Consider the following 14,733-nt stretch of genomic DNA (forward strand, 5'->3'; position numbering starts at 1 on the left):
TAGAGATAATAAAACATTGTACACAAATTCAGCAACCTGATTCTAGGACCCATTGTCTCATCATACATCTAATGACAAGGTGATCCCTCATTTTGACAGACGTGTCCATAATAACAGCGTCTATAAGACTCAAAAAGTCTTTGGAACAAACATAGTTGAGTAATGTTGAAATTTTTTGTTTCTGACTATCTTGGACATCCAAGATTATTAAAAAAAGAGTCCTGGGAACGAGGTTAAGAAAAGTTAAGTTTGTAACATTGAAGATAATATTTAGGAGCTTAAGTCCAGAGTGTAAATAGATGTTAAATAAATTATATACAGTACACATTCGCCCCTTAAACTCTTCGAGATAAACTCCGAGGTTTATCTCAAAAAGTTTAAGGGGCGAATGTGCACGATGTCTTTCGTATATTCTATATACTATGTAAGTAATCATATCTAACCCTTTGTGAAGAAAGTAGAACGAACTCAGACAAACCTAGTTCTTGCAGTCATGGTTGCGGAAGAAAAGAGCTTAGTCCTGGCTACAGAGAAGGGTAAGCTTTACATAAGTGGAGGTGCATTTTGAAAAAAACTACAAATATACAACAACATGAAAATCCATATATAATATTCTCGTTCCCAGGGCTTCTGCTAAAGTAGCCACGCCATCGGAAGACGAAAATGGACTGAAAACAAAATGTCTTTTTATGTGGCGCCACTTCGACATCATACATGCTGTACAATATTTAATTAGCCTCGTTATCAAACTTTCTAATTCACGTGTACTTGGACTGCTGAACATTTAAATTAAATGGATAATCGTAGTGAGAAATAAATAAAAAATCCCTTTAAAAATGCGATCGTGCAATTTAATATTTGAGACTCCGTGGGGTCTTGGGAACGAGGTTGTAATAACGTTCAAACAACAATTAAATAATAAGTGAAATATGAACAACAAAATATAACGTAAAAAAACGGCAATACCGTTCGAAACACGATGTCAATTTTAAAAGAGAGTGTCGATTTAGGCATTACTTGAATCGTTTTTGGCGCCACGGTTTTCTGACGATATCCATTGGTTACCGCATGTTGAGAGGGATATCCACTAACAATTGCGTTCACATTTTGTACCACGTGTTTGTTCGTTTTGCTTTTTTTCTGTTCCACATAACCAGCATTAGTTTCAATCTCACTTTTTTTACGCAATTTCTAAAAAAAAAAGAAAGAAATCTTTTATGATGAAACTATTAATTTTATATTCCTGTCACCTATTTTGTATCGGTTTAATAATAAATATGTAAATATATAAATGAATAAGTAAATACGATATGCCATTTTAGCTACCTAGGTTAAGAGTTGCTTGTTGAATGTTTATTTACAATGAAGGTTAGAATTTTTTATTTTCTCTTCATACAACTTGACTGCCAGACCGCGTGAACATGAATTTGGCTAAAAACTATTAAAATAGAATAAAAGGGTGAAAGAACAACCCTTTCTCCTGGATAATCCCCCCTGGATAATTTCCACCTTAGACAATCGCCTTTTGCTAATTGCCCCAAAGAAATCGTCCTAGAGCTGATTAAGGGAGAAACCCAAGCGTTTATAGCCAGGAAACTCTCCTCCTGTTATGCTTCCTTACTTTTTCAGACAAAGTTTGCACTAAGAAGCATAGTGGAAGAGTGCTGGCGTTTAAAAGAATGCAGTTTAATATTTGGTAATTTCGTTCTTTTTCAGCGGCGCAAAATCAACTTCATTGTACGTAAAAACCTTTAAAAAATCATAGGCTTACAATTTCGAAAACTGAGGCCAAGGCTAAGGGCGTTAATTCACTTTAGTTACACGTAAGGCTAAGGGCGTGACTTCACTTATAGTTATACGTAAGGCTAAGGGCGTGACTTCACTTATAGTTATACGTAAGGCTAAGGGCGTGACTTCACTTATAGTTATACGTAAGGCTAAGGGCGTGACTTCACTTATAGTTATACGTAAGGATTTTATCAACGTTGCTTACAAAATGAATGTCTGTGGACTAGGAAGGCGTAGAAAAGGGCAACAAAATACCGCCCAAAAATATTCTTACCTTATGTCGTTCCTTGATAAACAAAACCACCATATACTCAACAATAGCCACCACAACCAGGACCACACTTACTAACATAAATAACTGCAAAGGTGTGGTATAAGATACTTTCACCGTCTCGCCACTGACACTTTGCAGAATGAAAGTACTAGCTAAGAAGGTGGTTACAATTAATGTCACTCGTGCTGGTACAGCTGTTGCAGGAATCCAATACGAGCCGAAGTTGAAGATCATAAGCAGGATGGTGGGAACGTAAACACGATAGACGAAATACAAAAACGTTCTCTTTACTTTGAAGGTAACAATCAAGTTGTCGTAAATTTCCTTGCGATCTATATATAGATATGCAAAAAGTTAATGCAAGTTCCCATCAACCTCGTCTCCAGGGCGTTTAGGTCTTTGAGGCGAATTTTCATTAAAGCGAAACGCAAAAAAGTTCAGAGAAAAGCAACTTAGACGCAGTCGAATTATTGCGTAATGTTACTATTCTGCCAGCGTTTGCCACTCATGAAAAACCTGGAAAGATGACATTATTTTTTAAAACTAACCATTCAAATTTAACCTGACGTCTTTTGAGAACACTGAGCAAAAGAAAATATCATTTTAACTAGAAAAATAATTTCATGTTGTCGTTTTTCATTAAATGAAAACTATTTTCGCTGCCTGATGCTGGAGAGCTTCTTTCGATGGAAAATTGCATTTGCATTTCTATAGAAACTTGTTTTAGTTCTGCTTCTTGAGACGTAAGAAACAAATAGAGTCCTAAGAACGAGGTTGCGTATATACTTTTTTTGGTGCACAAAACACTAATAACCATGTGACAGATTGGTAGAATACGACATTATTAATAGCCCATCGGATGAATGGTTAGATCTATCAAACAAAAAGACTTAAATTACACAGTGCTACTATACTTACTATCAATGTCAAATTCCATTGTCTTAATCGTGCCTTCAACAGATTCGATAGAAAAAGCAGGTGTATGAATATGATCTGTTATTACTGGAGTTTTGTGCCAACTCAATATCATATCACTTCTTGAATACGCAACTAAAAAAAAAGACAGTAAATGAAGTGAAAAAAAACTATTTAAGTTTTTTGGTTTAGTAAAAAGATATTGATCGAAGTTAAATCAAGGTCAGCAAGGTATTCGAAATATCAAGAATCACTTATACGAAAATCCTAAGAATAATGTAAACACATCCTTAAAATGCAAAATCCCCCGCGAAGTATAAAATTCTTCCAAAATAATATTTATAATCACAAGTCCCAATAAAAGTTAGAAGACACCACAAAATTTCAACACATTCACAACAGAAGTAATGCCTAACCAAAGGGGTCGCAGACAGTTTGTGGTCCCTCCCCCTCAGGCAGAAGAGGAAAGCATGTAGACATTGACCATGATGACAGCATTTTCCAAGTGTGACCATTGCATAGTTGATATTGTACATGGAGGACACTGATATTATGGATACACATATATATTCTTTGTGATTCTGCACATGTGTTAGCTATGTGCAGGATTAATTTGAAACATTAATCGAGGGCTGACCTAAACAATATACTTAATTTTTTTCTGTGGGTTTTATTTGTTGTCCAGGTTTATTGAATGGTAGGCTTGTGGTAGAGCGTTCGCTTCCAGTGCAGGAAGTCTTAGGTTCAAACCATAGATTGCAGAGACTATAAAAGTGTGAGTCTATCCTTTCTGCTTAGCGTTCAGCAAGAGAATAGGATTGATATCTTAGGCGGTTTTCTAATTGAGCAATTGCTGTGGTTACACGGCTTTCGTAGCTCAAATAGGAGCTCTAAATGTGCTAGGACCCCCTTCGTAGGACCCTCGTTGATAGCAGTACCAATAGGAACTGAAGAGGCTATCCTGGGTAAATAGTTTAAATAATAATACTTACAACTTTCAAACGTTATTTGACATTTCTGAGTGTCCATCGGGTAATAAGTAAGATCCATCAAACAGTTGCACTTCGCTTTTAGTCTAAATGAAAACATTAGCTTTACAATTCCCGACAATCTCAAACGTCACAAAAAGGACCTGGGGACGAGATTTGGCGCCATAAATTTGCGCCTTTATTTTAACAGCATTTATTAAAAGGAATTAATTTTTTCGCACAATTCGTGAGTTTTTGTTATTTTTGTGAAAATAAATTACTCGCGAATTTCACAAAAATTAATTTTGCTGAAATTGGTATTTTTTGGAATTCTCTTAACAACAAATACCCGAAATTGATTACCTTTGACTAATATACACAGTCCCATCACCTTTCAAGACTGTGCGAACTGCTGAATGATAAAATTCCACTTTTCTCGCATTAATAATTGTTAGGTCTGGTATCCATATGATGGACTCTGGTTGGATTTTACTGTTAAGTTGCGTCTTCGAAGCATTGAAGATTATCCTTGGATCTGTCCACCATTGACGCAAATAAAACTCAGTCTCAAACGTCTCAATAAATAAATAAATAAAAAAATAAATTTAAGTATGATGAATAAATGAATGAATGAATAAATAATTGAATGAATGAATAAATAAATGAAAACCGTTCATGCCTTAGAATACCGAGCATTCCATGATATACAGCCAACCTCGACCCCAAGGCTGATACCATACGCGTTTTATCCTCGTATAAATCGGTCGTGTTATAAGTGCCGACCGATACATTATTAACGCTTTTCGTAGATAGCTTAGGAATTAACGTCGGTGCTTTTTGAAAATTATTTTCTGTCGTTTGTTTACATTTTAATCTATCGTTTTTCGATGACGACTGGAAATACCGTTCTGCCCGTTATCAAGAGTTTTAAGCAAATCAAAAAACTTGAAATCCCGTTTCTAATTTACGAAGGCATATTTTTTAGGAATAGTTAGTTTATTTTTTATGATGAGAAAACATTACAACCTGCAAGTCAGGACCCGTAACCTCTTTTTAAATGTGTTTGAGATTTTCACCCTTATTTATTAAAAACAACGGTACGGGGTCTGGATACGAGGTTGGCAACATCAAGTTCTATGCGCATAATTTTTCTTACTAGATAAACTTTCATACTGAAACTTAGTGGTAAGATTAACCATCAAGGAAAAAATAAAATCTCATTAGCAGAGTTAAGACAGAAGAAAAGTTCAAAAACACGTAAAAAAACTTACAAAGGTTGTCGTTTCAATCGGTCCCAGGGATATAATATATAGTTGATGCTTCACAGAGAGAGATGGTCCTGTAAATAGACATTTTACGTTTTACAGTTAAGGTTAGTTTAAAAAAAACCTTATGGCAGTCTGATAATCAGTTGACATTCCGGTAAGACATATAAGTAGTGAAGTAAGAGAAGCTTATTTAGCAGTACTTCGACATTTTGCCGCTGGATAGTGGGCTTTTTGCTGGATAGTGGGCTTTGACTTGGGCACAGAAGCAATATTTCTCTCTACGTCTATTTTGATCAGTTTCGAACAAGCGCTTTATAGCTCTTTTCAAATTTTAGTTTACTTTTTGTCATATTCATATAAGGGAAGACGGCGAGAATTATACTATTCACCGTCTCCCCTTATATAAGGGTAAAATTAATAAGCCAATAAATAAATCATTATATGTAACCGCTTTTTAACAACAGAAACACGTCGCCTTAGCAACAAAAAACGTCGCTTTAGCAACAATACATAATGTCTTACCACCGCTATATGGCCGCAGTCGTTTATCGTATTTTCCTGTTTTTATTTGCTTATCAATGAAGTCCAACACGCTACTAGATACCAGTGTAACTGATATCCAGGAGACGAATACTTGCAACCAAGACATCGAGACAGCACACATCTAGAAAGAGACAAAAAATGCGGGCGAATCAGCGGACTAAATTTGAGCGTGTGTCTTCGTTTGGTAGAACTAAAATTATTCTTCACCTTAAGAATTAAGCGTTTATATCTGTATTTTACAGCTTCGTTAAATATTTATTTGCACCAAGGGTAGCACGAAAACAGAAAACAAAACAGATTAAATTTGTTTTTTATTTCTTATAATTCTGTGCGTGCAAAGAAAACTGAATAATTTCGATATGTTTTCCCCTTTGAAACTAAAAAATCGGGCTTTTTTGCCTCCTTTGAAAAACGCAAAGAAGAGGATTTTGAAATGAGGTTCTTGAAAATAGGTGCAGTGTTATGAGTTTAATCTGAACACAAAACTGAATACGGTAGCTATCAAAGCTTTCATGATACTTCCAACACTCATGCTACAAAGGCCTTCTTCTCGATCGAAGGCCAAGGAACATTCTGAGTGCCTGAGCTGGCGTTTGATACTATGGAATCCACCCTTCGAAGTGAACTCGTCAGAGTTTATGCGTCCTTAAGGTCTTAGGTATTTGGTGCTTTTCAGGTCGAAATATTGCTGCCGTAACCTTTTGTCGATCCACAAGTAGAATGTCCATAAAATATTCTTTAAACACGTTTTTTGCTGTTTAAGTTCGGAATCCACGGGAAACAAGCATTCTCAAGATCGAAGCACAAATGCTTTACAATTTCTTCTGTGGGTGCAGACATTAATATTACCTAGGGCTTAACTGAAACCGATTTTCAAATCGAAGATTTGTCTTTCAGTTATCTTGTCTAGTTTCGCCCTGTTTTAGCCTTTTTTTCCGTCCAAGAAATACCGCATCAGTTGTCTGGGCGACGAGTCAGCCTTACGAAAACGCGTTTCCCTCGATCACTACACGTGACTGTTTAGAAATATGCGCGGCCAAAAAGGCGGTTCAAATAGCGCATGTTATTCAGTTACTTGGTTAGCGTTGAGCAGCGAAATGTCATATTTTGTTCCTATTTTACCTAGCAACGGCTAACGGGTAACTATGGCAAGCAATCAACTAAATTTTAGACTTAATTTTGTCGTACTGTCGCCTACTATGATATCCTCATCAATTAACTTTAGAAAAGACAATCCTCTGCGATATAGGTTATTTGGTGGTGAGCCACCTTAAGTCATTAAGTAAAGAAGCCAAAGACCAATACCGCGCCTTAAACGAAATTACAAAAATCCATGTAAAATCAATTACAAGACAAGAAAACATACTGAGTCAGGCAGATGAAAAAGGAAATTCGAAGCAACAACTAGAAAGTAAAATTCATTTTAAACGAAATAAGCAGAAATCAGACTTTATTAAATCGGTTCATGACACCTTACCGCAACACCTGAAACAAGTGGTTATTCAAGCCTGCGATAAAGGAGCAAGTTCGTGGCTAAACACACTGCCCATAAAAGAACAGAATTTGGATTTAAATAAGGAGGTATTTGGAGATACGATACGTCTACGTTACAATGAAAAGCTGAAGAACCTACCCTCGAAGTGTGCTTGCGGCGAAAAGTTCGATGAGTACCATGCAATGTTTTGCAAAAAACACTCAATGTTTTTATTGAATCTGACATTCTATTTATTACTTGTATATATAGAACATTTAGAATAACTTAATTTATGTAACCCCTTCAATACACGTAAATATATCTAAAGCTATGTTCAATAAAATTTACAGAGTATGAAGGAATGGGCAGAAATTGAAATAACGACGCGTCTTTTCTTTTATAAGAATATGATTTCTAAGAATGTCAGGCTGGAATTTTAAGTTAAAAGCAATATGTCTATTATTGTTCGGAACACAGCCTGGTTTAGAATTCATAAAAAAAGTTAATTTGCGAAACCTTAACTACCTTAATTTTTCGAAAATTGATTCCCAATGTTTATTTATCCAACTTTTATCAATATCTGGCGAATTACCATTACGATTTTTATATTCTGGAGATAAGAACCACTGATTTTTTGCTAATACGTAAAATTTCATATAAAAAAGAGTGAAACTACTGTCTCCTGTCTATTCACAGAAGTTATTTCAAAAATGACGTATATTTGATACTCTAGCAATCTAAAATGCGAAGTAAAACTTACGTGACTCTTCTTCCTTTTTTATCTATTTCTTTTTCTTCTTCCTTATTTTTGTTTTATATTTTTCAGTTTTTAGATATCTGTTATATCTAAAACTGCAAAATATGTAAAAATTTTAATCCACAGGTGGCAGGATTGTTATCGTATCAAATCGATCGCTAAGATTAAACGAAAATATATTATTTATAACAAATTAAAATATTTAGAATGATTTTTATGTGTCATAACATTTTTACGTAGGTCTGGACGCTAGATTGATGACACAAATTGTTACCATTTCTTTGAGTAGAGTAGATAGGAGGCTGACTTGAAGATTACCAGCCTCGACTTCAGGGCTTGTCTTCGTCTCGACGTTCCAGTATAAAAAATGAGTAAGAGTACCCTTGGATGGAGGTTGGATGATTACTTGTTTAAACCTTTAACTTCACCCTAACAGGTTAGGATACGTGCGCTTCCTAGGTCATAGAGCTGTTTACTTTGCTTCCCGCATCGTCCCCTAGGAATTTATTAAAAGGGGGATCATTTCACACGTTCCACACACGCACCACCAGACAAGCACTGAGCTTGGATGTCGATTATTGGAACATATTTTTGAAAATATCGCGACGCATTAATTTCAAATAAAAATTGTAAGGAACAAGCGAAGTGCTTCTTCCAAAACAAAATAAAGAGCGTTGAGTGTTATTCATTTTTTTGTCAATAATGGTCAAATACTTCCTCGTCCCCAGGATTCTTTTATTTCCTGACGGGACGGTTCTAAACTCCTCACACGCTAAGTTTGTTCAACGGTTGTACCTTCAATTTTACCCAACAGCCAGATGGCACCCTTAGCAAAATCACATGAACGTATAAGTGACCCCATTTTTGACCAGACCTTCATGGAAGTTTATAGATAGATAAAATTTTCAGCCCTCTAGTTGCTTAGCTGGTTGCCTAACAACTTTTTTACCGATAAAATACTGGACTTTCCTTTATTATCTGAATGAATTGACGACTGAATCCGACATGACAAAATTACGAATCCAGTCTTATCAATATCAGGCTATCATCAACTCTTTATTTTCCTGATATTTCCCTTATATACATACTAACAAATATGAATCCCTAAAAATGCAAAGTCAATTATAAGCATATCAAAGCTTGGTTTCCACATAGCGATAAAAAGCGCATGGTAACAAGACTTTTTTCAATTAAATTTCCAGACAATCATAAAGTAATTCCAGAAAAAAAAATTGTTAAGGCCCTAACTTAAAAAATTTTAATTTTTTTTCTAAAACTACTTTTCAGACTTTACTCTAATTCCAGACACTCTGGCGTAAATAAAATATCTCATAGTTTGAATAGATTCTTCAGAAGAGGAGTTAGCTTTGCTTTGATTATGAACGACGATAGCAAAAAGAAGAAAAGAACTTTTACAAAAATGAGAAGAACAATGATTTTTTTTAAAACTTCTTTTAGTGAGGGCTTCTGTGCACACGCGTGTTAAAAGTGATTTTTTGATAACCCAAAAAAAATGAAAAAATGGGTGCCAAAAATTTTGGTCCCGCTAAACCAAATTAGTTGACGCCATCACTTTTAGGGTCAGCAAAAAATAATTTCGAAATTATGTCATATATGAAAAAAGTTTTCTATTAAGCGCCAGATCCAATCCATTTCGTTTGAGTTGAACCATGAATAGACCTTAGTTACCACTCAATTAAAAAAAAAGCACGTGGATTTTATAAATAGATTTATTACGCTAACTATAAAAATACATTTTGTACACGCAATAATGATACACCTCAAGCATTGTTGAAGAAAAAATAAACAACGGAAGCATACACTTCATGATTAATGCAACCACCGCCCACCCAACCTGCCTGATTCTAGGACAGTTAATGAAACACAAAATACCTCATAAATTTTGTATATTTATAAAAGGTCAGTCATTTTATCAAGGTTCCCATTATTTTTCAGATCACAGGAGTGAAACTCTGTTGAAGGAGAAAATTTTTAGCAAACGAAACATAATTGAATATTATTTCACCTAAGAAATTTCGCGGGGATGACCACAAACTGAAATTTTGGCAGAAAAAAAAATCTTTAATTTCGAAGGAAGAATAAGAACCAGATAAAAATTATTTTCGAGGTTTCTAAAAAGACCTTAATATTGTGCGAATTTACTGAATTTTTTCCGTGAAAATTTCTAAAATTAACGTGTATAATTATATTCATTATGGATATATAGGTTTGCATTATTCTATGATAAAATGTTAAAAGAACTGTTACTCTTTGAAGACTTCTTGTGCTTCAGTGGAATGACTCCAAAGTACCTCTTTGTATTCTGAAAGAAAACAATAACGAACGCATTTACTGGCAAAAGATGACCAAATTAAAGGACCAAGAACCACACAAGGCTGTTTAGTTGAGACCATAGATTATTTTACCGCCAAAGAGAATATTGAAAAATAATTTTCCTTTTTTAAGAAAATACAAATTTTATTATTCATAAACAGGCTGTTGTACACGTCTGAAGTGTGTATAATTTCTTGCACCTTGACCCTTTGAGTGGTCTGTTTATTACACGACATTCTTTGGAAATTGCGGGGATTGAGCTTATTGAATCGTTTCGTAGCCCCTTTAATATAGACAATATGCTTAGCATTTTCTTAAAAAATTCCCCTATCTCAGCTTGAATATGCTGATAAAAAAGGTTATTTATGAAGAGAAATTTTTACCAAATTTTCTAAAAGCATTGATTATCAAAAGTTTATAAACGATAAAAGAAAACGGTTTGATGTACATTTTTGAAAGTTTAAACTCTTGGTGATTCGCAAAAGTTGATGCTGGCACAATTTTCAAAACATTTATTTACAAAAATTTAGCACATATAATAACTTTAATGTAATTAGAGCTTCTTGAAAGGAGCCTCATCGATGCCAGTAGCAACAGAAACAAGAAGAGTACCGAATGTTAAATATTGAATAACCATGTCTACTAAAAATGACCCAAAACAACAGTAATTAAGTATAAAGAACAAAAATATAAGATGAACGTTAACAATTTTGTTCATGACACCAGAACAGAGATACGCACCTGCTTGTTCAGACCATAGTTTTGCAGCTTGCACATTCAGTGGACTATCAACGTTAGGATCTAAGAGAACACATGGTACATTTGAATAATTGCCGTTACTTGACTGCCACAACTGTTAGCAAAACATACCAACCTTGAAGAAGACTCTGAATTGACAATAATATTGATAAAACACTGTTACATGAGGACCACCTTTCCTATAAGGGAAAAAATATTATCACGCTAAAAACAAAACGTTTCTTTGATCATCATAGTCGTGACTTTAGTGCAGGGTCACTATGTTTTTTTGATGATGTATCTGAGCATGGGCAGAGTTTTTTTTTGGATTTCACTTCAAAAAAATTCTTTCTACGTAAAGTAGAAACAGGTTGTACTTTAATTGGCGAAATATTTTACTGTTAAACCAGTTTTTTAATAAAAAATCCTGAAAAAAAATCAAAATAACTGTCTTGTTTTTAATACCTAAAAGAGTACTTACATTCAGCATTTTAAATTCGCCACATGTTTTTTTGTTTCTTATGAAAATCAAAGAGATATTTTGCAGTTTCCAAATTCAATTCACTTAGTGAAAATCCCCCTTTAGTACACGCATCACCCTCGGATAGGGCCGGATGTGCTCCTAAATTCTGAACTATAGATCCATTGTTTTTAACCTGGAACTTCACCCCAATATTCCATTAAACATGTTTTTATAAAAAGGTCTGCGGATATTTTTTAACTTACTTTTAATGTATCTAAACAAATATTTCCATGCGTATCAACATTAGGATGAAAACATGGTGTTACAAATGTTATGGTTGGTGCATCATAAGGATAATTTTCAGGAAATACCAACTTCATTTTATAGGCTAATCCTTCATATACCTAAAACGAGGTAAAACCAATAAAAAATAAACGAATTAAAAGCAAACCCCCATTGATCCAGCTTTAAGTCCTTGTAGGTTGATATACCGAAGAAAACTGCTTTGCTGATGACATGGCTCAGAAGATAAGAGTTCATGGTGAATTTAAACAAAAATCTAGAGTTCAAGTCCCTAGGCTTCCTAGGCAAAGGGATTTGTGAGAACCCAGCTACTTTGTCATAGTACTCTCTACGTTGGAAAACATCTATATTCTATATATAAAATAACACACCGAATCAACAGGTCCTTTAATCTTTCCTAACCATTGAAAAGTATTTTCTTCATCTGGGAATGCTGTGACAGACTTGTCGGTAGAAAGCTGAAAAAAGAGGAAAACTTAATGTTTAGTTTTCAAAGGGTAATAAAAAGACACTGAAAGACTTTGACAGGATTTTTTAAAATTAAAAAGGCAATGATTTTGTTACATCAAAGGCAAGTTTTCTACTTATAAATATTTGATCTAGAAAACTAAATAACAAAGAACTTAAATACATGACAAGGTTTTTATTTTCAATATGAAGTGACAGGTCTAAACTATTTTGCAGATCCTAAGAGGCCTGTGGCAAGCAAATGAAGACAATGGTGTAAATATTTCATAGCGTATACTACCCTTATTATTGCACCAGAAAGAAAACTTGTGATCTACGCCAACACTTTGTCTATTGATTGTAGTTTTTGTATAAACAGATAAACCAAAACATCTAATTTTATAAACTATAATCACAGACCCTTTTTGTGTTTTCCTGTGGTTTAAGATGCATTTTAATATCATTCATTAATATTGAATGATATTAATATGCATATATTATATATATTCATTAATATCATTCAATCGTATAGTCAAATTATAGGAGCGCAAGAGGCAATTAACTTTTACAAGACGCTTTTAACAAGGTATACCTAACAAAGAGATCCAATTCATTTAAATTAGAATGTTATGTGTGTTTACACAGGGTAGGTTTGTATTCTGAAGTTTTGTCATGAAAGGATGATCCAAAACAAAAGTAAATTTAATACTCATGCATAGTGAGACCTAGCAAAAGTGCCAGAAAATCTGTTTCGAGTAACGGAAAGATAGAACTTTATCACTTTATGAATCCACAACCATTGATGAATTTCTAGCATCATAGCAGGTTTATTTTTGAAGTGGCCACATTAGGCCACATCTATCTATCTATCTATCTATCTATCTTTAAAAGTACTGATGACTACCATACAAATAGGTAGAAAACAACTTATTGAAAATGTCGGAAACAACTTTTATTGGCTATAACAGGCAAGTGGAGTATCAATTAGCCCCATGCCAGTAAAAAAGATGAACATCATTTGCCAACAACCCCTTGATCACTTGAGTAAAGCCTTTTTAGTAAAGTAGCTAAGCACTCCATGACACCTGAGCTTAAAATAAAACAACAACAAAGTTGAATGAACAACTAATCTTCGACGTTTTTGCTAAATGATCGATTTGTGATTTGTATTTTCCAGGGATTTTATTATTCCATGGGATATACCCTGTCAATTGTTTCTAGGATGGACCCCAAAGGTCGAAATATTTGCCGGGATTTGAGTTGTGAAGTGAGTCAAACGTTAGTAACAATAATAATAATAAATAGTCAATAACCTGTGGAAAAATCTATGAGTCATCCGTCCTTTACATACTGCATTTTGTATGTCTCGCTACTTAAGGTGCCATCTTGCGCAAATACAGACAGAATATGGCTGTTATTATAGCGAGATTTAAAGTGGCTAGCCCAAAAAAATCACAAAAAGCCATAGTTAGTGGATTGTTTCCACTAGGGGAAACCTCCTCTACCACCTACTGAACTACTGATGAACAACTTCTTTGTTCTTTTAACATGATATCAATAGTATATAGCATCATAACAATCAATTGTAGCTAGCTAGCAATATGTTTTTTTACAGGTCGTAGCTTAGTCATAACTAAGATCTACATATATATACATATAAGCATTTCTCACCATAATTTCAGAAAGTTCTTTCATCAATCTAAAAAAAGATGGAATTTGCTCATCGTTTTTAATGATTACGTTAAGTCCAGATCAACAAACTGATCTGTTTTCTTTAGCTAAGTTTACCTTGATGTGACTGAGCTGTTACATTTACGAGTGGCAGGTTCACATTTTATTGCAGCTGATCCTTGCTTTCTCCTTGTCGCATTATTACTTCTTCGGGAGTTCATGTTATGTAGCTATAAATTTGTGAGCGATGGTATTTTATTATAAACTGTTATGGTCTTGCTTTGTAGATGGCGAAAGCTATTTTTTGAACACCCGGCTTGAACTCGAAGTTGCCGCGATTTTGATAGAAATTTTTATCAACCAATTAGGACCAACAATGATACAGAATCAACCAATGGTGTTACTTACTTTTTAAAAAAAAGTTAAGATGGTAAAAGTTTTTATAAGCCCAACGGCGCATGCACTTGAGAACTTTTTTTCGCCATGGGCGCAGCGTAAAAACGCCTGCTAGAATAAAGGTGTGCGCATATGCGTCAAACTTTTCATCCATCAAACAAGGGAGTTTGATGAAAATTTTGATGGATTTGAGTTGAATCATCAAACACGACTTTTTCGAAAAAACAGAGAAAAGTAGAAAAAAAATTGAGTTTGATGAAGTTTGACGATGAAACTTTTCATCAAACGAGATGGGTTCATCAAACTGAGTTTGCTGTTTGATGGCTGTTTGACGCATTTGAGTCAGGATAAGGTTTACCACCTTTTTTGAATTCGTGCTTTTCAGAAGCATATT

The 14,733-nt window shown here is 34.4% G+C and overlaps 2 protein-coding genes across 3 annotated transcripts; both read right to left on the reverse strand.

The window, feature by feature from the left end:
* Positions 1-248: 248 nt before the first annotated feature.
* Positions 249-8,094, reverse strand: LOC130614413 (glycine receptor subunit alpha-3-like). Of its 2 annotated transcripts, none has more exons than XM_057435838.1 (8): positions 7,991-8,094; positions 5,736-5,877; positions 5,217-5,284; positions 4,309-4,520; positions 3,970-4,052; positions 2,981-3,112; positions 2,063-2,394; positions 249-1,191 (listed from the first exon to the last, which is right to left on the reverse strand). In XM_057435838.1, exons 2-8 carry the CDS (start codon positions 5,875-5,877, stop codon positions 901-903), a joined length of 1,260 nt encoding a protein of 419 aa, XP_057291821.1. In that variant the 5' UTR covers positions 7,991-8,094; the 3' UTR covers positions 249-900. The 2 variants fall into 2 exon arrangements, with proteins under 2 accessions (XP_057291821.1, XP_057291822.1); XM_057435839.1 differs by lacking the exon at positions 7,991-8,094 and adding an exon at positions 5,964-7,972.
* Positions 8,095-9,701: 1,607 nt separating this feature from the next.
* On the reverse strand, positions 9,702-14,287 carry LOC130614474 (probable ubiquitin-conjugating enzyme E2 C). The gene is made up of 7 exons (XM_057435902.1): positions 14,061-14,287; positions 13,944-13,971; positions 12,197-12,283; positions 11,786-11,926; positions 11,196-11,259; positions 11,063-11,122; positions 9,702-10,310 (listed from the first exon to the last, which is right to left on the reverse strand). Exons 1-7 carry the CDS (start codon positions 14,162-14,164, stop codon positions 10,252-10,254), a joined length of 543 nt encoding a protein of 180 aa, XP_057291885.1. The 5' UTR covers positions 14,165-14,287; the 3' UTR covers positions 9,702-10,251.
* Between the last annotated feature and the right edge of the window lie 446 nt (positions 14,288-14,733).

Source organism: Hydractinia symbiolongicarpus, chromosome 11, assembly GCF_029227915.1.
Source record: "Hydractinia symbiolongicarpus strain clone_291-10 chromosome 11, HSymV2.1, whole genome shotgun sequence".
Taxonomy (NCBI): domain Eukaryota; kingdom Metazoa; phylum Cnidaria; class Hydrozoa; order Anthoathecata; family Hydractiniidae; genus Hydractinia; species Hydractinia symbiolongicarpus.

Excerpts from the sequence above, each read along its gene's own strand:
- LOC130614413 (XM_057435838.1), bottom strand. The coding sequence starts at position 5,877 with ATGTGTGCTGTCTCGATGTCTTGGTTGCAAGTATTCGTCTCCTGGATA. Across the intron at positions 4,521-5,216 it reads CGATTGAAACGACAACCTTT|ACGTTTGAGACTGAGTTTTA; the intron begins GTAAGTTTTTTT and ends TTATTTATTGAG. Across the intron at positions 1,192-2,062 it reads TTATCAAGGAACGACATAAG|AAATTGCGTAAAAAAAGTGA; the intron begins GTAAGAATATTT and ends TTTTTTTTTTAG.
- LOC130614474 (XM_057435902.1), bottom strand. The coding sequence starts at position 14,164 with ATGAACTCCCGAAGAAGTAATAATGCGACAAGGAGAAAGCAAGGATCA. Across the intron at positions 13,972-14,060 it reads AACAGCTCAGTCACATCAAG|ATTGATGAAAGAACTTTCTG; the intron begins GTAAACTTAGCT and ends ATCTTTTTTTAG. Across the intron at positions 12,284-13,943 it reads AAGAACTTTCTGAAATTATG|CTTTCTACCGACAAGTCTGT; the intron begins GTGAGAAATGCT and ends CTCTTTTTTCAG.